The sequence below is a fragment of the Lynx canadensis genome, chromosome E2, assembly GCF_007474595.2.
Source record: "Lynx canadensis isolate LIC74 chromosome E2, mLynCan4.pri.v2, whole genome shotgun sequence".
Lineage (NCBI taxonomy): Eukaryota > Metazoa > Chordata > Mammalia > Carnivora > Felidae > Lynx > Lynx canadensis.
The window spans coordinates 53,478,568-53,501,355 of record NC_044317.1 but is presented as its reverse complement, the minus strand read 5'-3'; the positions used below and the strand labels follow the sequence as shown (position 1 = coordinate 53,501,355).

At 58.8% G+C, this 22,788-nt stretch overlaps 2 protein-coding genes across 4 annotated transcripts; one reads left to right on the top strand and one right to left on the bottom strand.

The window, feature by feature from the left end:
• Positions 1–909: 909 nt before the first annotated feature.
• Positions 910–14,223, bottom strand: SCAF1 (SR-related CTD associated factor 1). 2 transcript variants are annotated; one of them, XM_030299883.1, is made up of 11 exons: positions 14,078–14,223; positions 11,261–11,374; positions 10,956–11,013; positions 10,122–10,216; positions 9,757–9,857; positions 9,551–9,666; positions 3,984–6,818; positions 3,258–3,340; positions 2,809–3,027; positions 1,645–1,773; positions 910–1,350 (listed from the first exon to the last, which is right to left on the bottom strand). In XM_030299883.1, exons 2-11 carry the CDS (start codon positions 11,366–11,368, stop codon positions 1,159–1,161), a joined length of 3,936 nt encoding a protein of 1,311 aa, XP_030155743.1. In that variant the 5' UTR covers positions 11,369–11,374; positions 14,078–14,223; the 3' UTR covers positions 910–1,158. The 2 variants fall into 2 exon arrangements, with proteins under 2 accessions (XP_030155743.1, XP_030155742.1); XM_030299882.1 differs by lacking the exon at positions 14,078–14,223 and adding an exon at positions 13,614–14,011.
• A 1,551-nt stretch (positions 14,224–15,774) lies between these two features.
• Positions 15,775–19,732, top strand: RRAS (RAS related). Of its 2 annotated transcripts, XM_030299099.1 has the most exons (7): positions 15,775–15,937; positions 17,867–17,954; positions 18,086–18,188; positions 18,273–18,381; positions 18,528–18,616; positions 19,167–19,285; positions 19,363–19,732. In XM_030299099.1, the coding sequence occupies exons 1-7, from the start codon at positions 15,785–15,787 to the stop codon at positions 19,560–19,562; spliced, it is 861 nt and encodes a 286-aa protein (XP_030154959.1). In that variant the 5' UTR covers positions 15,775–15,784; the 3' UTR covers positions 19,563–19,732. The 2 variants fall into 2 exon arrangements, with proteins under 2 accessions (XP_030154959.1, XP_030154961.1); XM_030299101.1 differs by lacking the exon at positions 18,528–18,616 and having other exon boundaries at positions 19,363–19,546.
• The last annotated feature ends 3,056 nt before the right edge of the window (positions 19,733–22,788 follow it).

The following is a 22,788-nucleotide window of genomic DNA, read 5'->3' as shown; positions in this document are numbered from 1 at the left end:
TGGTGAGGAGGTGTGACAGTCACCTCCGTTTTATAGACCAAGACACTGAGGCTTGGAGAAGAGCAAAAGTCAGACAGTAGGAAACACAGGACGGGTTAGAAACCAGGCCGGAGTCCAGGGTTGCTGCTCTGCGAGGGAGGCCCCAGGGCAGAATCTAGAACCTCTGTCTCGTTTATAAACAGTTCAGGCCCCTGTCCAGTAAGCAGAGAGCCTTGTCCTGTTGGCTGGGGGCACCCTGGGTCCCCTCCCAGCTCCTGCCAGGTGACCTCTGGCCCTGGACTCCCTGCTGCGTGGGGCTGGAGGCAGGCAGTCGTAAAGGAGCTCCGTGCCCCAGCCCTGAGGCCCACCCACTCCGGTGACCCAGGCCTACTACCTCTCCTCACCACGTCTGGGTTCTGGGTGATGTGGACTGACGAAGGCCAGTGTGGCCCGGACTCACTGTGTGGCCCTTGCCGCTCTGTGCCTCAGTTTCCCTCTACCTCAGGAGAATGGGTAATATCACCCCAGCCTCGAAGGACTGGTAAAAAGGGAATCCAACTAAATGGGGGACAAAAGTCCTGTTGCTGAGGCAATTCCAGGGCAGACAAATAGCACCCAGGTGCCCTCAGCCTGGAAGACACTGAGCAGGTGGGACCTGGGACCCCAACCTCCCACCCGCGACCATTTTCTGTCAACAGCAACCACTTGTTATGTAGCTGATACGGCGGTTCTAAGTACGTCACTTGCCTGGGTCTTCGTCCTTGTAACACCCACTTCAAGGATCAGGAAACTGAGGCCCAGAGAGGGAAAAGCACTTCCCCCGAGTCACACCCTGCTAACCACCCTCAGACCTGGGTCAGACCTGGGCAAGTCTCTTCCCAACCCTTTCCCAAACTGGTCTCTGAAAAGAAAGGGCTGAAATCATGGGGCTCGGGGCTAACATTTCATGAAATCTTTAATGAAACTGGGGGAGGGGCACGAACAGAAGGGAGGGGCGATGGGGACAGGCTTGGGGGCAAGGGGCACAGGGCTGGGCAGGGCAGGGGGCTCTCCTCTTCCCTGCAGCAACCCTCCCCCAATCATCCCACTGACGGGGCGGGGGAGGGAAGTGGGGAGGTGGAGCCATAAATACGTCCAGAATTCCAAAGAGGCGAAGGAGAGAAGGGGTGGCCGAGGGTCTCAGAGAGGGGGCAAGGGCAGGCCTGGGCCACCCTTGTCAGGGGGTCCAGGCTCCTTGGGCGGCCGCGGGGGCCCTGGGGGGTCCCCCGGCTTGCGGCCATGCTTGCGGAAGTAGCGGTAGCGTTGGACGTAGGCCCGCACCAAGTTGCTCACCTTCACTGGGTTGATCTCCCCGCTTTTGCTGTGGCAGATCTAGGGGGTGAGAGGCAGCTGTGGTCACCTCCAGCCCCCCAGGGTCCCCTCCACCTGGACTGCTGACTGCTGAGCACAGCTGCGAACTGGGATGGGAGCCGCTCCCCCAGATTCCGGACCAACACCCCTACGTGTCCCCCTGATGTCAGCGGGACAGGCCCAGGTGGGCTTGAGCAAATCCTGTCCCCTCCTCACCTTCCACACTGACCCACCATCCCCGGCTCCCCATGCATGCACATGTCTCCTTCTTGTCCTCTCCCCACGTCTGTGGATCTGTCCCCCGCTGGGCCCCACCTTGTGGACAGCCTTCCTCAGGATGTCCTTGTACTCCTCCTTGGTGATGTCCTTCTTCTGATAGTACGGCTTGATGGCCAGCTTCACCTCCTCCACTGCCCTCTCCTGCGTGTGCAGCTTCTTCAGATACTGGCAGAGGGGGTGACGGGGAGGGAAGGAGGGACAGCAAAGGCCGGATGAGTTCCTGCGGAACCCCAGGCCTCCACTCACCTGCCTTCCAGCTCAGCCTCCTTGACACATCCAGCTACTCCTGGAGGTGGAGGTCCTGCTCAGGATCTGCCCTGTGTTACCCTTGCTGCGGTCACCCCAGACCACAGGCCAGGCCGGGCCTCTGAACATCACTTGAACATCACCTAGGCTGGACCTGGGGCTATCCCCGGTGGCCTTGACCAGGACACGTATGTCCACTGCCCATACAAAATTTACACGAAGTAAGATGGGGCGCTTGAGTGGCTCAGTTGGTTGAGTGTCCGACTTCGGCTCAGGTCACGATTTCACAGTTTGGTTCAAGCCCCGCATCGAGCTCTATGCTGACAGCTCAGAGCCAGGAGTCTGCTTCAGATACTGTGTCTCCCTCTCTCTCTGCCCCTCCCTCACTTGTGCTCCCTCCCTCTCTAAAATAAATAAATAAACTTAAAAAAAAAATTACACAAAGTAAGAAACAGGCGACACCATCATCTGGCAATTGGCTGTTTGACCAGAATGACCTTTTTGGACCTGACCGAAAGGAAAACCGGCCTGAGGCCTGTGAGTAGAAGCCAGATGTAGCTGAATGAAAACTGGTTTGTTCCCACTCGTGCATTTGAATCAAAGTTTAGTTCCTTGGGGTGCCTGGGTTCCTTCTTCAGTCGGTTAAGCATCTGGCTTCCACTCAGGTCACCAGCTCACTGTTACTGAGTTTGAGCCCTGCATTGGCTCTGTCCTGACTGCTTTGGATTCTGTGTCTCCCTCTCTCTCTCCTCCTCTGCCGCTCACACTCTATCTCTCACTCTTTCAAAAATAAATAAACATTGAAAAAAAAATTTTAGTTCCACACAATTCAACGACTTCTGTTTTATCTGAGTTCCCACCTGTTGGCATCAGTCTGCTATTCTCCTTGGGCCCCTGCACTTCAGCATCTGCAAAACTGTCACCATCAACCCACCTCTCCCAAACCCAGCTCACCTTGTCTGTGTCCCCACGTCCCTCGGAGCTGCTGCTGCCCTCTCGCTTGTCAGATGCTGCAGCCAGCCCAGTGGGGGTGGGAGGGGTAGAGCCGCAGCCCCCCAGGGGGAGGCTGCCAGGGAGCAGGTAGCTGGAGGGGCCAGGGGGCAGACCCAGAGAGGTGGGCACAGGAGCTGGGGTCACCCCCAGACTGGAGGGTGGCTTTCGGTGGCTGAGGATCTGTCGGAAGAGGTTGCAGAGCGGATGAATAAAGGGAGGGGGAGGGAAAGAGGGAACATGTACCCCCATCCTTCCCACCCTGATTTCCAAATTGTCCCAGAGGCAAGAGGTCCCTCCTCCTGCCGACCCCTTCCTTGTCCCAAGGTCTGCTGAGAATCGTAGTTCCTCTCCTAATCAGAGTCAGGGGACGAGAAGAGGGACTGTGGGGACTCTTCCCCAGAGGGGCCCACCTGGTTGGTGGCCTGGATCAGCTCCTGGGCCTTTGCTCGGCTCGCCAGATTGGCTTCTTCCATCTTGAAGAGAAGTGCAGTCACTGCAACAGGCGGAGAGTTGAGGACAAGGACATCAGGAGCTGACACAAGAGGTCGCCTAGGCACCTGCTGCCGTCTTCCCCCCGGGGGAGAGACCATAGGTTTCGGGCTCAGAACTGGGAAAAGGGGACCTTGGCCAGTGAGAGAACGGCTCCGCACCCCACATATTCTCAGGACTCGAGGTATGTGTGTGGTCCGGGGGGAAATGGGGCCAGGTCATTCAGGGACGAGGCAGCGGCAAAGGTGAGATTCTGTCTCAAGCCCCCTGTGCCCTATTGCTATCCCTTAAGGGACAACGCTCCCTGCTCACCCTGTTCTTCCTGGTCCCTCCACCACACCCAACCTCGTCCACCTCCGGGTGGACCCCAGAACACGGCCCACTCCTCCAGCCTGTGCTGGGCTGGCCACCCCCTCTCCCCCCCCCCCACTCACCTGCCCGCTCTCCTCCAGCACAGCCAGACATCTACCAGCCTTCTAGACAGCCCCTCATCAGCCCTCACCCACCCAAGCCCCTCGCGGTCTGGGTCACTGTGCACCCACCCCCTCCAAAGCATCCCCACTGCCTCCAAGCCTGTCCCTACAGGACCTGGTCCTCCCCAATCCTGTCTGTCCCAGCCCGCGCCCCCCACCCCAGGGCACACTCACAGGCCAGGACACCGCTGGTGGTGCAGTCCACACCAGCAGGCAGGTTCCAGGGCATGGGCGGGGGCAGCGTGGGCAGCTGGGAGACACGGGTAGCCGGCCCATCCTCTGCCCCTGAGTCACCGGCTGTGGACCCCGCGCTAGGGGCAGTGCTCGGGGCAGCTGCGGCCGTGCTGGTGGCCGTGGTGGTGGCAGGCTGCTGCTCTTCCTCCTCCTCCTCTTCCTCCTCCTCCTCCTCTTCCTCCTCCTCCTCCTCTGCCCCGCCTCGGACCCCAGCCTCCTCAGCGGCCTCCTCGGGAAGGAAGGAGACCTCGGGGGTCTTGCAGCTGCTGTCCACGGTCTGGGAGTCCGGTGTGAGTGCAGGGGGGGGAGGGGCTGCCTTAGGGGGCGGGGTGCTAGGGGCCTTGGCCGCCCGCTCTTCCCCGGACCAGGAAGTCTCCTCCACCCCCTTGGCCCCCGCTGCCTGGCTGCAGCTATCCGCCTTGGACTTCTTCAGCGTCGCAGGGCCGCCGCTGCCCCCACCGCTGCCCCCGCCGCGGATCTTTTTCCTGGTCTTGGATGGCTTGGTCTTTCCCTTGGTCCCCTTGGCTTTCTTGGCCCCAGCCTTGGCCTTGACCTTGGTCTTTTTGGGCTTGGTGCTGCCCGGAGCTGCTTTGGCCACCTCTGCAGGGGCCCGCTCGTCGGGCTTGAGGAAAGGGGAGCGGCTCTCCCGGTCGCGGCTGAACTTGACTCCGATGGAACCCAGGCCAGCGGATGCGGCCTCCTTGGCCGGCGTGGTGCTGCTGACGCCTTCGCGGATCAGCACCGCCACCTTAGACTGCAGCTTCACCTTCCGGGAGGAGGAGGAGCACGACGAGGAGGACGAGCCGGAGCCGCTGCTGACCGGTGGCTTTGGCGGAGGCCCCGAGGAGGGCGCTGACTCCTTGGGAGGCCGAGCCTTCTTGGATGACCTGTCCCTGTCCCTATCTCTGTCCCTGTCCCGGTCCCGATCCCCCCCATCCAGCGCCTTCCGCCGTGATCCCTTCTCCCGGGAGGAAGAGGAGGAGGAGGCGGCCCCGGAGCGGCGCCGGTCCTTCTCGCCGCTCTTGCCCCCCCGCTCCTCGGCACTCAGTCCCTCTGAGTCGTACAGGACCTCGCGCTTGGGCGACGAGGCCGGGGCCGGCGACGGGCCTCGGGGGTCGGACTTGTCCGGCCGGCCCACGGTGATGGTCCGCTTGATGGCGAAGAGATCGTGGTCCGTGAGGTCCTGGATGGAAGGTGGCACCGCCCCCCTGCGGCGGCTGTCACGCTCTCCGCCCAGGGAGCTGGAGCCGGAGGGCGGCTGGGTGGGCACCGGGGTCTTCTCGCTGTCCCCAGACCGCTTCTCGCCCCGGGACCGCGACCGCTTCTTCTTCTTCTTGCCGCCGCCGCCGTCTCGGTGCTTGCCACGGTGCCGCTCGCGCCTCGAGGACGACGACGAGGATGTGGCCGGGGGCGGGGAGGCCGAGCGCCGCCGCCGCCGCCGCTTCTCCCGGGACCGCGACCTGCGGCTGCCCCCGCGGCGGCGGTCGGTGCTGCGGGAGCGGCGGCGGGCGGAGCGGGACCGCGAGCGGCGGCGGGCGGACGACGACGCGTGAGAGCCCGGCTTGCGGTCCCGGGAGCGGTGCTTCTTGGAGTCCCAGGGGGAGGCCGGGGCCGGCGGGGCAGGCTGCGCGCTGGACGACGACGACGCGGCCTCCTTGGCCTCGCCGCCGCTCCGCTTGCGCTCCCGCCTCGACTTCTTGCGGGTGGGGGGGCCCGCGGGGGCGGCGGCGGCGGCGGCGGCCGGGGAGGGCGAGCGCTGGCGGTAGCGCTCCCGACGCTGGGTCAGGATCTTGCGGCGCAGGTCCAGGCCGCCCCAGCGCGTGTCCGCGGTCGGCGGGGCGGGCGCCGGCTCCCCCAGGTCCACCTGCAGGGCGCCCTCGCCGTCTGACTCGGCGTGCAGAGACAGGAAGTCGTCCCCCTCGGGGGCGCGGGGGGCAGGTGGCGGGGGCGGGGGCTGGGCCGCCGGGGGCGCTGAGGCTGCAGGAGGGGGTCGCGCCGCCCGGCCAGCGGCCCGGAAGAGGGAGACTGCCACCCTGGGCTCCTCCTCCGGCTGGACGATCTCGCCCTCCTCGATCTCGGAGTCTGCCGGTGGCAGCAGGGTTGGCGGGATGGCGGCTCCGCCGGCCGTCACCACCTCCACAGAGACCTTGCCTTCCCGACAGGCCTCCGCCTCCGTCCCCACCACGAAGACGCGACGGCGGGTGGCTCCGTCCACCCGGGTGGAGTCCACCTGTGGAGGCGTTCCAGGGGCCGGAGTCGGTTGTGGGGGCTGGGGGTCCGGGCGGGGGCTCTCATCACCTGGGAAGTCCTGGCTCAGACTGTTGTCATCGTAGATGCCCGCCAGGGTCTCGGAGATGCGGCTGATGCTCTGGGACAAGCCTTCCTCCTCCTCTTCTTCCTCTTCTTCCTCCTCTTCCTCCTCTTCCTCCTCTTCCTCCTCCTCCTCCTCGGGTGAAGGAGTCCCCGCTGATGAGCTGGGGTTGGAGCCAGTGGGCTCGAAGGGGTCGTACTTCTGCTCCGGAGCAGGTGGTGGGGAATAGGCCTCGTCGGTGGGGTGGAAGGGGTCATAGATGTCGAATCGGGGGGCAGGTGGGGCTGGGGGGGCTGGAGGAGGTGGAGGCGGGGGAGGCGAAGGGGAGGAGGATGAGGGGGAAGGGGAGGGGGAGGAGGACGCAGAGGATGGGGCAGGGGGTGGGGCAGGGCCCCCGTCTCCAGTGCCCAAGGTAAGGAGGTGACGGGCACAGGAGGGTCGTGAGGAGTGAGACTGCGGAGACACTGTAAAGGAAGAAAGGAGACAGAGAGCCCCAGTCAGGCACATGTCCTCCTCCCTGGGCCGTGCAGAGGGGGCCGCAGGCCAGTGCCCCGGCCACCACCCCACTCTGGCGGCACCCTGCACTTTGCACGGGACAACTCACAGATGCTCCTAATGACTCCAAGCTGGAGGTACTGCGTCCTTTCAGGAGGAAACTGAGGCACAGAGCACTGCAGTATCTTCCCCAAGGACACACAGCAGGGAGAAGGGGGGGTGCAAACAGCCAATGTAGCCACTGAAGCCACTGAGCCTGTGCTCCCATGTCCTGAGATACACACTGGCCTGCAGCCCAAGAACCCCCTGACCAGTGTCACCACAGAAGACACAGGCTAGAGAAGGGTCGCTGGGATTTGAACCTAAGACCGCTGCTCCAGCTGCCTCTTGTGGGAATCTATCCTGTTTCCTGAAGGGAACTGTGGGCGGCTGAGAAGGTGAATCTCCCTCTCGAGAGCCCAGGAAATGGCAGAGCCAGGGAGCCCTGACAGCCGGAGTCCACAACCCACGCACTTCACTCTGTGACGAGCCCCATCTGAGGGGCAACATCCGCTCAGGACTCAAAGACACCGCCAACGGGCGACAGGAACAAGCAGTGTTCGCCCCTCCACATGGGCCAGGCGTCGTGCTTTCCTGCCTAACTTCATCTGTCCTCCTGAGACCCTGCTTTCTGAGGACGACGCGGTCTCCATGCCATCGGTCCCACACACGGTGACAACGGACCTGGGCTGCACCTCCGGACACACACACTGGGGTCCAGAGGCCCCACTCAACCACCTACTACAGGGACCCTGAGATGGCAAGGGCACCAGCATGGTCATGTAGACAGTGACAGGACAGCAGGGGCTTAAGAGGGCAGTGCCAGGGGCACCCTGGGTGTCTCAGTCGGTTAAGCGTCTGACTTCAGCTCAGGTCATGATCTCACAGTTTGTGAGTTCAAGCCCCGCCTCGGGCTCTGTGCTGACAGCTCAGAGCCTGGAGCCTGTCTTAGATTCTGTGTCTCCCTCTCTCTCTCTGCTCCTCCCCAGCTCATACTGTCTGTCGAAAATAAATAAATGTTGAAAAAAAATAAAAAAATAAAAGAGGGCAGTCCCAGAGCCACCTCTCAATCCAATCCTAGGCTCTGGCCCTCACCCATGACGTGACCAAGGACAAGGAACTCAACCTCTGCCTGCCTTGGTTTCTTCATGTATACAATGGGCATGCACTCATTCATTCAGTACATTTTTGCTGATCGCCTATCTTGTGCCAAGCTGTTTCAGGTACTAGGAACAGAACAGTGAACACAACAGACAAAAGTCCCTGCCTTCAAGAAATCTCCATGAGCCACGCAGAAAAGTCTGCCAACTGCTGAGGGCTGTGGAAGAAAATAAAGCAGGGAGGACGGTGATGAGAGCATTCACACATCGCAGGGATGAGGGGACTAGGTGGGCAGCTGTGTGGAACAAACCAGACTGCGCCCGGCCCCACAAGGACTCGGTGAGCACGAGCTATTCCTACCCTGCTTATGAATTATTACCACCACTGGAAGTGTAAAACACAGACTAGAGCGGTCTGGAAACGCAAGACGGCCCCTCCTTTATGTAATCTTTATACGATATGGAATCAGGGATGAGATTTTTTTCCTAAAGTTCTTAATAACTTCCAAATGAAGAAAACCACTTCTAGTAAGAAAATAAAACCTAACCCCAGCATCTCCCACCAAACAGCTCTTACAGTCCAGATAACAACTATATCACCGAAGGCCTGGCACCAAATTCCCAACGCCTTCTGTTCTTGTAAATAAAGTTTTATTAGGACACTGCCACGTCCATTTGTTTATTTATCCTGTAGGCCTTCTAATTTTAAAAGAAATGAAGAGCTTTTGGGGGGTTCCCCAAGGGCGTGGTGGGCCCTGAGTACAACGCCCCCTGAGCCGAATGGACAAGACATTTCGCAGCTATAAAAAAAGGACAAGGGAAACCGAAACGGGCACAGCGTGTGTGAGCCACGGTCGGCTGCGAAACAGTCACTTCTGGCTGACCGCGCCGACCTCTCCTCTCCATCCCTCCCAACTGTGGATGCACATGAAGGGGGGAGGGGGGGTAGTCTAAACCAGGGATTCCCACCGGGGTCCTGGGGGCCGGAAACCTCACCGAGGAACTGGTTAGAAATGCAAATTCCCGGGCCCCACCCCAGACCCACTGAATCAGAGATCCTAGGAGTAGGCCCAGGGACCCGTGTATCGACAAAGTCCTCCTCCTCGTGACTCTGATACCCGCCCAAGTCTGAGAAGCTCTACGCTGCTCACAGGGCTTAACACTCAAAGAGACCTGGGCTACAGGCTCAGGGCCCAGGAGCACCACTCATCTACTGGCTGTGCCACCTTAAACAAGGGACTTCCCTTTTTCAGATTCGTCTCCTCTGGAAGACAGAGATGCTAAGAGCCTCCCCCCACCCCACCCCCAATCCCAGGGAGACGAATTCCCAGTGCAGTTACACTGCCACGTAGCGCCCTGGACACGGAGTGCCTCACACGTGCCGGCCAGGACATCAGCGTTTGCTGTAGGTACGTCTGTAGGTACATAAAGCCTTGCAGTCTAACGGGCAGAGGCTTAAAGATTTTGTCTAAGTGACAGGATCGCTACCGTTACTACCAACAACAGCTGACTCGTGCAGGACTCCGAGGCCGCCTGCTCAGCTCTGCCCTGGCCCCACATACCCGTTTTGCCTGTCCTCCAGGCCCTGAGACGGGGCAGCAGGCTAGGCACCAGCAGAGGGATGGGATCCCTGTCCCCGATTCGGACCTCGGCCACCAGCTCCAGCATGTCCTCGCTTCTGCAGGGCAGAAGGGGGTGAGTGAGCCTGAAGGAAGCTGCCAGCTCCCCCGCTAAAGGCCTCTCCCACTCCAGCTGCCCAACTACTCACTCGCCAGGCCGAAGGTCCAGGTGGCTGGGAACCCAGGTATCTGGGGGATCCAGAACGCTCACCAGCCCCGCGAGGAAGCTGTCTGCGGCCATGTCCAACACCTGGAATAGGCCGGGAGGGGTTCCAACCCGTCCCTCTCACGTGAGGGCCCACAAATCCCACTTCCCCAGCCCCTAAACCTTCAGGAACCCAGGCATCTGAGAACCCGAGAAAACGCAGAGATCCAACCAATTCCCTCATCCTGACTTGCTCCCAGGACCCAAGGGCCCGGCCCCAGGGATGATGCCCCCAACCCCTCCAACACTGCAGCTGATCAGCACCCCAACCCCAAGAGTCTGGGCCCCCAGGCCCCTGCTCTTACTCACAGTAGCCGTGTCGGTCCCCCCTGACTCCTGGGAACGGGGCTCTGACCGTGGGCTCCGGCAGCCCCTCCATCGAAGGCCGTGACACCGGGAGCCATCTGGAGAGAGATTTGCATGGGAGATTGGACACAGGGGACGAGACGCAGAGACTCTGTGGAGTCAGAGGAAAGAGGAGCCTGCTCGGGCTCTTGAGGAGGGAGCCAAACTCCTGCCTGCTCTCCCTGCCTCCACCCCTCAGCTCCCACCTTGGGGCCCAGAAAGACTTCCCCAGCGCCGTTCTGAGGCGCTCTCACCCACCTGACCTCCTAGCTGCCCTCAGGATGGATTCCAGACAAGCCAGCCTGGCACGAGAGCCTTGCGGTGACACAGTTCCCATGGAGCTCTCCTGCCTCACCTCCTGCTCACACCCCAGGCCTGCCAGCCCCAAAAAACCACAGCTCGGTCCTGCAACACGCCCCTGTGCTGTGTGCCTGCTGGGTGCCTCTGCCTACCAGGCTTTCCTCTTTACCAGACAACAACTTCAGTACATCCTTGGAGACCCAATTCACCGGTCTGCCCCTCTAGGAAGCCTCCCCAGACCCCATCTCCTCCACACTAGCTTAACTGGGCCTCCTGCGCTCTCCCAGTGCCTCGGGGCCACCTCTGCGCTGTGACTGTATCTCCCCTCCACCAGACCGTGAGCCCCTCCAAGTCAGCCATGGGTCCGACCCATCTTTGGCTCCCGAGCCAGCACAAGGGTGGTACCCGGGAGGCCTCAGAAAGTTTTTAGGAATGCAATTAGGATAAAGAATACGGAGAGATGGGACGGAGGCTAAGAGGAACCAGAACCCATCGTACCTTTATCATTTGGCAGATCCCCCTGCAGGGAACTTCCCACAGCCTGCTGAATGGCCCGCTAGAGAAAAGGTGGAGGGTGGAGGGGGTGGAAAGAAAGGGCAGTCAGGGGACCCGTGCAAATGGTCACAAGCTCTGCTCCTGGGAGACAGCCATTCCAGACACCCCTATAACGAAACTCGAACCCTTCAGAGGAGCCAAGTGTCCAGGCCCCCAGCCCCTCCTCCCCCCAGGGCCCAGGAGCTAGGCCCTGACATCTGCATTTCCAGCCCGTCCCTCCCTTGGCCCCAGACATCTAGCAGCCTTACCAGGATAAAGGCAGAAGGAGAAAGCGTGGGGTCTCTGTCCGGCGGACCATCGCCCAGATCCTCGCCCGACTCCTCTGTCTTCCCTCGAGACTCATCTTCTTCCTCCATGGTCACCTGGTGGTTGAGGGGGTGAGAGTCTGGAGTGGAGGCAGGGGTGGGGGGTGGTGGGAGGGGCTGGAAGCAGAGGATGGACGCAAGGATCTCCAGGGCCTCCGCCACGGCTTTGACCAAGCATCCTCCTCAGCATCCTTCTGCCCTCTACCACCACACGCCAGTCCTTGGGCGAGTCCGCGGCCCTGAGCAGACGTCGCAGAGACCAGAATGGCTCTCTTCCCTTGCCTAGATTTCTACTGCTTCCTTTCTTGCAGGGAGGCCTTCTGGCCTCCTATTTCAACACTCCACTCCCCAGTCTCCACTTAAAGCTTCCCCCACAACCAAGCTTTAAGACCTCCCTGCCTGCCCCCACGTTGGCTGATGTTTTTCCCAGTTGAGTTGTGATTTCAAATACTGTGTCCCGCAGTCCCCTAAACTCTCCTCTCCCAAACTGAGATACGTGCCAGTGTACTGAGTATACCTCAGATACCATGCAACTCCCTAAAGCGGCAACGATTCTCCTCGATGGTGAGGGACCAAAAAAAAAAAAAGAAAAGAAAAAATTGGTTTATACACAAAAAATGGAGCTACAAGAGTGATGTACAAAACCAACACCAGACCGAAAACACTACTTTCAGAAAGGCATGCGGAGGACATCCACCTATTACCAATCTGCCCATTGTGGGAGATCATGGCTAAAGCCTTCATGAGGTCACAGAAATTCTCAGATCATTTGGAGGTTGAAAGATTATCCTTCAGACTGGTGGGTGTCTCGATTAGGTCTTCAGAAAGTAGGAGTACTCCAGCTGCAAGCTTCCTTAGAACCATCCAATCTGCTACTGTGAAAACACTATCCGGTCTCCAGAGTTCCCAGAAAGCTTTAAAACCCCTGACTCTTTATGCTTCTCTGTAGACGGGCACCACAAGAGTATCTACCTCCAAGAAGGGCAGTAAGAACTGAAAGCAAAGCGACTTTCTGCTACAGAGTTAGCACAGCCCAAGCGCTCAATACAAAATAACAAAAATTAGCTTCAAGGCCCAGGTTTACCGCACATCTACCTCCCCCATTCTCCCAGCTGCACACCTGCCAAGCAAATGCATCGGTCCTGGTCTCCTTCCTACCACAGCATTCCAAGCTCTGCCCAAGCTCCCACAGGCAACCTCCCAGACAAGAGCCTGTGGCTCCTTCACTAACTCCCACTAACATGTCCCGCCTTGTTAAACCCCTGTGGGCAGTTCCCAGCCCTGGAGCTGCTCTCCAGCACCTCTGGGAAAAGCGCAAGTTACGCAGAACAGTGACTGCCACATAACAGGGGCTTTAGTCAAGACCTGCTGAGGACAGGCACACAGATCCCCAAGCCCTCCGTGGTGTATGCAGATGCTCCCCTGCCCATTTAGACATGCCCCAGGCTTTGCGGACACATCCACAGTTCTTTATATCTTTTTGACATGAAAAGGTTCTGCAGACATTGCTAGGTCCCTCTAGATCAGTGTTCCCCAAACTACAGTCTGAGAGCAGTACAGTGCTTTGCAATTAGCTTGTTATAAAAAAATAAAAGTAAATCGAACACAGTTGAAAATTCTTCACGGTGCATCACAAGTAGTACGTGGGAATATTAATTAATGGGACTTTGGCATTAAATACACATGTCAGTATGTCCTAGCTCTGAACACAAAAAATGCACTTCTTACTGTAGATCAAGGTCAAAAGAGTCTGAAAAGCATTGCACTAAATGAGTCTCAATGATCCTACAGACTTCCCCAGACTAATGTGGACTAATTCCAACTCTCTATACCTCCAGGGCAATGCAGAATTTTTAGCAACATTTTTCATTTAAATTACATTATAAAGTGCAAGTACATTTGAGCTGGGCAAATTTTCCAATACTCTCCTTTGTCTTGTTCTCCACGCGATTACCCAGCCCCAAAAGGCATTCGAATTGCTCCAGGCATAAAGACTGTACTCTTGCAGTCACACTGAAAGCCACCTAGATGGTTCCAGGTCCTTCTAAGTGCCCCCCAGCCTCCTGTCACCCATATTAGACACTCTCAGACGTTAGAGACCCATCCAGGCCTCTCAGCACCCGTCAGTATTTGCCTCCCTCCCTTGGTGGGCACATCCCACCCCCCTGGGTGGCCCTAAAAGACTTCCTAGCCCTCCAACAGTTCTTCCAGACCCGCTACATGGCCCCAGACCCAGGTAGGTGAGCCGCATCCTCAAGGCAGCCCATGTAGACACTCCCAGTCCTAACAGACATACCCCGGGCGCTATAGATGGCTCTGCAGATACTCCTCTGCTCTTGCAGACCTCCTTCACCCTGGGACATATCTCAAGATCTCAAGATGGCCCCAGAACCCTATAAACAGACCCTAGCTTCGGGTCAGCCCGGAAAGACGATCAACAGTGTCTACAGATATGACCCAGGCCAGCTATGTGATGGAGGGCAGGCTCCAGTCTCAGTCCAGGCCCGGTGGACATCCCCAGTCCTCTCGGGGACGCCCCGTAGATGCCCCCCGGAACCCACAGACGCGTCCCGGGGCCTTGAGAAGGCCCCCCGCTCGGCGCCAGGCTCCGCCGCCGCTGCCGGGCCCGAGGCCGCCCCGCTAAGTCCGCCAGGCCCCGCGGCGTGTGGGGAGGACCCCGGGACAACTAGCGACCCGACTCCGCCCCGCCCACCCCGATAGGCCCGAGCCCCGCGGCCCAGACTGCCGCCGCCATCTTACCCCGCCGCTCGGGCTGCGGCTCCGGCCCCGGCGCGGGGCGGGGCGGGCTGGGGGGGCTCGCGAGCAGAGGGAGGAGAGGGGAGGAGCTAAAACGCCGCCGAGCTTGCCGGGACTTCAAGTACCGAGCACGGTGCCGTGAAGGCTGGTGGGAAGGCTCCGGACTCAATTTCCCAGCAACCAATGGGGCACATAGGCATGAGCGCGCGCGACGGACGCCGGGAGGCGTAGTCCGCACGTCGCCTCCGTCGCGCGGGGACAGCAAGGAGGTGAGAGGTGAAGTGGGCGGGGTTGCGGCAGCCCGCGACAAGGCCCCACGGTGCCCTGCGCGCGCGCGGAAAGAGCTGCGGAACAGGAAGTGATGTAAGACCACTCAGCCCGACCGCCGCAAGGGAATTGTAGTTTCGAGGAGTGGGAAGTAGAAAAACAGCCGGACTTGCTGAGTTGCCCCGCCCACTTTCTGGGGATCCCAGAATCCCGATCTCCTAGTCCTCTCTAAATTTAGAACCAAGGAGCCTGACGTACAACCTCCTCCTCATTTAGGACGGAAAAGTCCAAATTCTGATTCCTCTCATTCAGCAGAGAAGCCTGGACTCCCTATTTCCCTCCTGCCTGGGACTTGGGAGTCCGACCACTTCTTCCTTCCAACCAGGAGTCTGGCCCTCAGGCCTTTCCTTCCTCAGACCATTGCTGGTCTCCAGCTCGTACTTTACACAGACACAAGTGTTCGGGCTCCCCACCTGAATTCCCTCGGATCCAGAATTCTGAATCCCCGAACCCAAGAGTCAGGGCCCCCAGCTCCCTCCTTTACGGAATCCAGTAGTAAAGACTCCCAGATCCCCTCCTCCCCGGGACCCAGGATTCCAGGCCTCCATCCTCATTCTCTCCGAGAGACTCAAAAGCCTGGGCCCTCAGCTTCTTCCTCCTTCAAGCCTCAGAAATCCTGGCCCTAGGCTCTTCATGACTCGGCCACCCCGGCTTGGGCGAGCTGGCTCAGGGATCAGGAATGCAGTGATCTCACGGCCCCTCCCTGTCCCGTTACGCGGCTGTCCCCCCTCCAGGGCCCCATCTCCCCTCCCAGTCTGCCTTCCGCTTGGCTGGGACTCCGGGAACCGGAAGCCTGGGTCCTTTAGCGGGCGGAGACTGCAGCGTCCAGCCTAGACACCCGGGTCGGAAGCCTGGCTAGGATCCCAGGACGTAGGTGGAGCTTCCCCTCAAGACCCACTCCTTCCTCCGAGCGCGCCTATATACGGCCGCGCGCGGGTCCACGAGCCCCGCCTACTAAAACGAAGCCTCGGGGACGGTGCCCTGAGAAGCAGTCTCCGGGCTCTTCATTTGCATAGCACCTCCCCGAATGATCTTCCCGACCCGTCGGTCGAGAGAGTGAGAGCGCTTATTAGCATAGCCCCGCCCCCAGGGGCCCGCCTGCTGAGAGCGCGTGGCGCTGCCCTGGGTGAGCACAGTTCTTTCATTAACATACTCCCGCCCCATTTGGAATTCCCCTTCACAGCGAAAGCCTTTCCCCTTCCCTTATTAGCATAGCTCCTCCTTTTCCCTGGCCTTGCCTCCTCCCAAGTGTCCCAAGACTCGAGTCCTTCTCTCAGGAGCTCATGATTATGCAGTAGCCTTATTAGTGCGGCCCGCCCCCTAGGCCCCGCCCGGCTCCCCCCCCCCCCAGGCAGTAGCGGCGGCGGCGGCAGCGGTGGCGACATGAGCAGCGGGGCGGCGTCCGGGACTGGGCGGGGGCGGCCCCGGGGCGGGGGGCCGGGGCCCGGGGACCCCCCACCCAGCGAGACACACAAGCTGGTGGTCGTGGGCGGCGGCGGCGTGGGCAAGAGCGCACTGACCATCCAGTTCATCCAGGTAGTGGGCCCTCACCCGGGGGGGTGTCCCCGGGACCCAGAACTGAGCTCTTTCTGAGACCCCTATTTCCCCTCGATCCATCACTGAGCACCTCTTATGAGACCTTCTAATCTTAAAAACCCCCCTCAGATTGTGACCCTGAGCCCTCCCAGGGCCTCCACCCCTTCCACCCCCTACACAAGGGGCATATACTGGCATCCTGAAACCCACCATCCCTCCTCCCAGTACCCCGCTTCCCTGCTGACCTGGGCATCTCCTGGGAGCATCCTAAATCCAGAAGTCACCCCATTTAGACCCTAAGCACTCTCATAGGGGCCCCCACCCCCAGGTGCCACCTTCTCCTACCTGAGCCCCATCTCCCCCAAACCCCAGATCCCAGCTTCCTGCCTGAGCCACCCAGAGCCTAACTGGGAGATTACCCCAGCCTAGATGCTTAGCTCCCTCAGAATCTAGAAATTATGCCCAGACTGCCTGGGACCCATCTGGGACCATCCAGTCCTGAGAGAGGCACTCTTAGACTCAAGGGATTTCAGAAACATCAGTGCCCCTTGGCCATTCCAGAGAACTGTAAGACTACAAGTCCTGGGGATACCCCATCCCCCAAGACCCAGACCTCCCCCCTCTCCCCAGGGAAACCACCCGCTCGTCCATCTTGAATTTTCCTCCACTCTAAATCCTTGAGCGCCTCTCCGAAACCTTGGCTAGCCCCCAAATCATCTCCATCTAGGAAGCCCCAGATTCTTGACCCCCCTGGAAAGACCTGCTCTTTGAGAGTTTCTTTGACCCTATAAATGCATCTCAGGGTGTTTGAGACTCTCTAGATATGCACCTATATTCTATGACAAACCTCCCAAAAGTGCACCTTGGGGCTCTCCCCCGTTCTTACTCCTGAGCTTCTCCAGTTGTGTTCTGAAGACACGCCCCTAGTCCCCCCATGGGGGGGCCTGGTCCTACACCCTCCCTTCAGGACAAGCCCTCACCAAGCACCCCCACCCCCCACCAACAGACAGGATCCAGCCCTCAGACCCCCAGCTGCCAGATCACCCCTTCTCTCCTGAAAGATCCACCCCTGCCCAGGAAACCTTCACCCCATTCCCAAGGGAAACCCTCCCACCTTAGAAAAACCTTAAAAATTAGGTATCTGTTTCTGAGATGCTACCGCAGAGGCCCCTGGGCCCCAGACCCCTTGAGAGCCCCCAGCGAGTGCCTGCATAGACGCCCTGGCCTATATAGGAAAAGGCCTCAGCCCTGGGCCCCTTGCACCCAGGGGCAGACCCAAAGCTGGCCAAAGGCCTGGCTGGAGGCTGGCCTGACCCAGGCAGGAAGGGAGGGGCCCAGACTTTGGGCGGGGCAGTTTCTCTACTGCTGGATTGGAACTGGGACCTTCCCCTGGGAGGAGACACTAGAAGCTGTGGAGGAGGAGGAGGGGAGGGAGGAGGAGGAGGAAGAAGAAGGAGAAAAAAAGAGGGAAGGGGAGGAGGAGGGAGAGGTCTAGCCAGGCAGATATTCTGGACAATAATAGCTCCCAATAACTGAGCACCTACTATATCCAGGCCATACATTAAATGCTTAACAGGAATTTCCCCGAAGCTCACAAATACTGGATTAAGTGAGTCCTATTTTTATCCTTAATTTCCAAATGAGGAAATTGAGGTTCAGAGAGGGGAAGTGATTTGTTCAATGCTGCACAGCCAGGACATAATCATGATGTAGGAGATGTATTTTATACTAGAAAGAGAGGACCAGGAGAGATTCAGAAAGGAGACAGGGTAGGGTGGGAGGAAGGGACAGAGACCCACAGAGAGAGGAACGGGGACCCAGAAAGAAGGGGGGGAGGCAGAGAAAGGCAGAGCCCAGGGGCAGGGCTACATCATCTGTGCTGCAGCACTGAACGAACAGCAGTAACAGTGTCTTCTCCCTCCCCACCAGTCCTACTTTGTGTCTGACTATGACCCAACCATCGAAGACTCCTATACGAAGATCTGCACTGTGGATGGTGTCCCGGCCCGGCTGGACAGTGAGGGCGAGGGAGGCAGGGAGCAGTTGGGGGGATGGTGGTGGGGCTGAGGGCTCCTGGCAGGGGTGGGTGGGTGGGGGCGGCCAGTGGGAACCCCATCCCCAAGGCAGCCCCTCTCCGCCCGTCTGCAGTCCTGGACACTGCAGGCCAGGAGGAGTTCGGTGCCATGCGGGAGCAGTACATGCGCGCCGGCCACGGCTTCCTGCTGGTGTTTGCCATTAACGACCGGCAGAGGTGAGGAGTAGAGGGCGGCGGAGCGGGGGTGGGGCGTGGGGCGGGGAGGGCGGCTAGACCTCACACCTCTGGCTTCATCCGCAGTTTCAACGAGGTAGGCAAGCTTTTCACGCAGATCCTCCGAGTGAAGGACCGAGACGACTTCCCCATCGTGTTGGTTGGGAACAAGGCAGATCTGGAGACACAGCGCCAGGTCTGGGACACCCCCCCCCCTCCCTGCCCCACCCCGGGGGACCGCATCTCAAGCCTGGGAGGCTCCTTCCTGGGCTGCCTCCTCCAGCTCCCCTGGTCCTGCTCCCTCCACGGTCACACGCCATCATTAAATGTGTTGCTCCCAAGTTGGATCTCCCGAGTTCCCAGCCTTGCACACAGGACTTCCCAGGAGAGATGGCTGGACGGCAAAAAGGGCACCTGTCCCCCATCCCCAGGTCAGCCAGCCCCAACTCTGCTGCGTCGCCACCTCTAGTCAGCCTCCCACCCTGCCCCCCACTGCGCTGGCCCCTTCCCTGCTCACGACCCTCCCTGGCTCCCCAGCGCCCCCAGGAGAGAACTCCAGCTCTTCCACAAGAGGTGATACCCACCGTGTCTGGTCCCTTCCTTTCTGTTCTCTCCACTTCCTATACACAGAGACTACGTGATTTCCACACAGAACTCATCTTTTAGATCAAGCTTTCGGGGGGGGGGGGGTTCCAGCCTTCTGAGCCTTGCTCAGGCCTCTCCAGGGAACACCCAGACTTCTCTGCGGGGGGACTCAGTTATCTGACGTTCAGAAGGACAAACGTCTCCAGAGCCTTCCCTGACTACTTAGGTGGTGCTGAGCCCTCTTGGCATGTCCCCCGTGATCCTCTGGGAGCTTTTCCCTTGAGCCCCCGCACTTCGTAACCCCCATTAGAGCATATAGTGTGATTTTCTGCCTCCCTCGGTTGGGACCCACCCTGAGTGCAGACACCCGACTCCTTCCTGTGTCCCCCCTCCCAGGTCCCCCGATCTGAAGCCTCTGCCTATGGCGCCTCCCACCACGTGGCCTACTTTGAGGCCTCGGCCAAACTGCGCCTCAATGTGGACGAGGCCTTCGAGCAGCTGGTGCGGGCCGTACGGTGAGCGGAGCTCCTCCCCTTCCGGTCATCCTCGTCCTCAGCTCCTGTGACCCAAACTCACTAGCTTCTTCCCACAGGAAGTATCAGGAACAAGAGCTCCCGCCCAGCCCACCCAGCGCCCCCAGGAAGAAGGACGGGGGCTGTCCCTGTGTCCTCCTGTAGCCCCGGCGGCGGCGTGAGAGGAGCAACCAGCACGAGCTCTTGGGACCAGCTGCCCTCACCGAGCCTCAGTTTCCCCATCTGGGTTTCCCAGGATACACTACACCCCCATCTGTAATTCCTGGCTTCCTCCAGGACATCGCCACTGTGTGCCTTCTGCCAATATGCCTCCTTTCCCCACCCGAGCCCCTTGTTGGGGTGAGGGGCTCCCGGGCATCCGGGTCACTGCTGTATATAACTCCCCTCTCCACCCCTAGGGAAATAAACGTCACTGCCAATGTCAGAAAATGCTTTTTAGAACGGTTCAGGGGTGGTGGGTGAACTCAGGGCACACCTACAACCATCCAACCTACAACCCTTTGCTTCTTGGGGAGGGAGGTGGGCAGGGGCCAGAGAACAAGCCAAGCAGGTGTCTGGACTCCTGCTTCATCTTCAGCGGGGCCACTCTGCCTTTTGTGTTTTGGTGGCACGAGGTTTAACATCTGAAATGTTTTTTGGGTTTCTTTTCCTCTTTGCTGTAAAGTTCTAGAACAGTACTGTTCAACAAGGTAGCCGGTAGCTACAGGCAGGTTTTTAAATTTATTGGATAGTGGTGTTCCAGAAGATTCCAGAATCTTGGAAACAGGCAGCCACTACAAACCCTGCCTGCCTCCTAACCACCCCCAATACATATTGAGAAAGACATTTTGGCTGCAGAAAGAAGGGACAGGTGGGTGGAATGGTGTCCAAGCAGCTGGCTGGCAAGTTCTCAGTTCCAGAAAGTTCCCAATTGGGCTGACTTCAGAGTCCAAATCCTCAATGACCTGGGGGCCAGCGTAGACACATCTCATTTGAGCATATGTCCTAGGAAGGGCTGAAGCGTGGGGCATCATAAGGCCACCCAAACAAGTTGCTAACTCGCTTGTTTGGGAACCCTTGCATGCCCCCCATTCGACCCAGGACCCCCAATTCTGTGCTGTATTTGCTAACCTGAAACGCTGGCGCCAGACCTGGAGACCACCACGTGCCCCATCTCCCATGCCTGACAAGCGTCCCTGAACCCCAACACCTAGTCCACACACCTCCACTTGAGAACTGTCACCAATGATCTACTCCCTGTCTCCCCGTATCTGCTACGTTTGGACAGAATCTCCGGGCCCGATTCCAAAGTCCTCCCCTCACACCCACCCCAGAACCCACTTCCTGGTTCAAGGGGAGACGAGGGCCCTCAGCAGCACCTCCATCTTCTCAGCTGTAAAATGGGGGTAATCACAGAGCTACTTCGGAGAGGACTTTAGGAACCGGATCTGCACCCAGAAGACAAAACACAGAGCTGGGAATATTGTAAACGCTCTTTATCAATGACGGAGGCCCCGCTGTCCTCCTCTTGCCCCAGAACCATGAATGTCCCTCTGTATTCCAGATTCGAACAATGATTAGCTAAATATCCCTTTCCGGGTTTCATTATCACAGAATCCTTGGCCTGCATTCAACCTTCCGCCTTGGGAATAAGCAAGGCTCCAACGTATTGTGCTACATGTTCACTCCCTCTACCCTGACAGGGAGGGAATGGGGGGTGGGGGGTGGAGTGGGGCGGTTCTACCACTTTCCAAACAAGGTCTGACATCGCCACCTAACCCCAGCCAGAGGCGAGGCGCTCTCGGCAGGGGCCAGTGGAGTCCTAGGCTGATGTCCCTCCCTCTCCCTGGGTCCCCCTGTCAACACTGCGTGCACAGGAGACCCGAGTCTTTTTTGCATTGTCGATCAGGGCCAAATTCTTGGCCGGGACACCCTGCTTCTTGAAAGACAAAGATGCACTTCGAAGAGGTGACCAAAGCTACCGCTTACGCCCAGCAAAAGGCACACATACAGACCCACGCGACAACTGGCAGGCCATTTTCGGAAGGCTTGCGATCACCACCGTTCCAGAGCTCATCAGACAACAGTGAAGAGGCTGGCCTGGCCTAGTTGGCGGTTCTCTAGGCATGTGCATGCCTGTCCCACAGTTCCTGCCCTCCCCTGGGCTCTGGCGGGTCCTGCCAATGATTTGAAGCCTCTCGGGCTTTTGCTGTCCCTCCTTATCCATCTTTGCCATCCTCTTCCCTTTCTGCCATCTCTTGGACTTCCGGCAAGCCCCTTGGGCTCGCCTGCCATGCGGAACGGGAGCTAAAGGCCAGGCGGTGCCAAGTGCATCGAACGCTGTTTTCCTTCACGTTGACAAAGTCCATTTGACGAATGACGAGACTGAGGACAGGGGCTGGGATCCAACTCACCTGGTTAGTGCTGGAGCTGGCATTCAAATTCGGGCAGTTGAATTCCAAGGTCCAACCACAAGGTACTCCTGCCCCCAAAGGGATGATACTGCCCCGCCACCCACCTTCTGAACAATCCACCCACTTTGTATAGCAGAGCTCCTGCGGGAGATCATGGTGATCTCGGAGGCTTTCGCTCTTATTTGACGGAACAGTCCAGGACCTTGAATATGCCACTGCCTCTCAGTGGCTGCACCCCAATGTGCTACAGGCCATGGTTCAAGGACACCAGTGGTCCATCCTTACCCCTCCAAACTCAATTCTAGAAAGCCCATGGCCCAGGGGCACCTGGGTGGCTCAGTCGGTTGAGTGTCTGACTCCAGCCTTCAGTTCGGGTCATGATCTCGTGGTTCTTGGGTTCGAGCCCCACAATGGGCTCCACGCTAACAGCGTGGAGCCTGCTTGGACGCTCTCCCCTCTCTCTCAAAATAACTAAATAAACTTAAAGCAAAAGCCCACGGCCCACCACTGAGTCCCATTAAGATCCTTCAGCGTTACCGTAAAACCAGCAGAATCATTAATATTGGCCTAGACGATATCCAAGGTTGTAGAACAAATTGGGGCTCTTCCTCGATTTCACCAGGAAGGGAACCTATCTAGAATGCAGATGGTCTACCCTTAAATCTTACACCAGGTCAACACCTGCCGCACACCTATCATCACTGCTGAAGCCAGGGTTCTAGAATACCAACAGTCTGTTTTGGACAACTGTCCAGGCTCTAGAATGACAACAGCTTACTCACTACTTTCTAAAGCCAGGTTCCAGTTGACCTCCAAATGTTTAACTCTTTAGAACACTGCTCCTCCAACTTGAGTGTCTATTAGAATCCTCCCAGGATTTTACTAAATAGTGGGTTCTGACTCAGCAGATCTGAGACTCGGCCCGAGCTGACATTTTCAGAAGGTCTCGTGGGACAACGGACATCACTCCAAGGGCGGCAGTCCTGGATCACACTTTGAGCAGCAGCAAATCTCAAGAACCCAGGAATCCATCCACCACTCCGTCTACTGGCCTCTCAACTGCCAGTCTGCTGGTGACCTTGGAGTTTCAGG

Bases quoted from the DNA above. Each gene is read 5' to 3' on its own strand.
- RRAS (XM_030299099.1), top strand. From the start codon at position 15,785: ATGAGCAGCGGGGCGGCGTCCGGGACTGGGCGGGGGCGGCCCCGGGGC. The intron at 17,955-18,085 runs GTGAGGGCGAGG...GCCCGTCTGCAG, and splicing joins TGTCCCGGCCCGGCTGGACA to TCCTGGACACTGCAGGCCAG. The intron at 19,286-19,362 runs GTGAGCGGAGCT...TTCTTCCCACAG, and splicing joins CAGCTGGTGCGGGCCGTACG to GAAGTATCAGGAACAAGAGC.
- SCAF1 (XM_030299883.1), bottom strand. From the start codon at position 11,368: ATGGAGGAAGAAGATGAGTCTCGAGGGAAGACAGAGGAGTCGGGCGAG. The intron at 10,217-10,955 runs GTACGATGGGTT...ATCTCTCTCCAG, and splicing joins GGATCTGCCAAATGATAAAG to ATGGCTCCCGGTGTCACGGC. The intron at 1,774-2,808 runs GTGAGCTGGGTT...CCCCTCTGCCAG, and splicing joins GACGTGGGGACACAGACAAG to TATCTGAAGAAGCTGCACAC.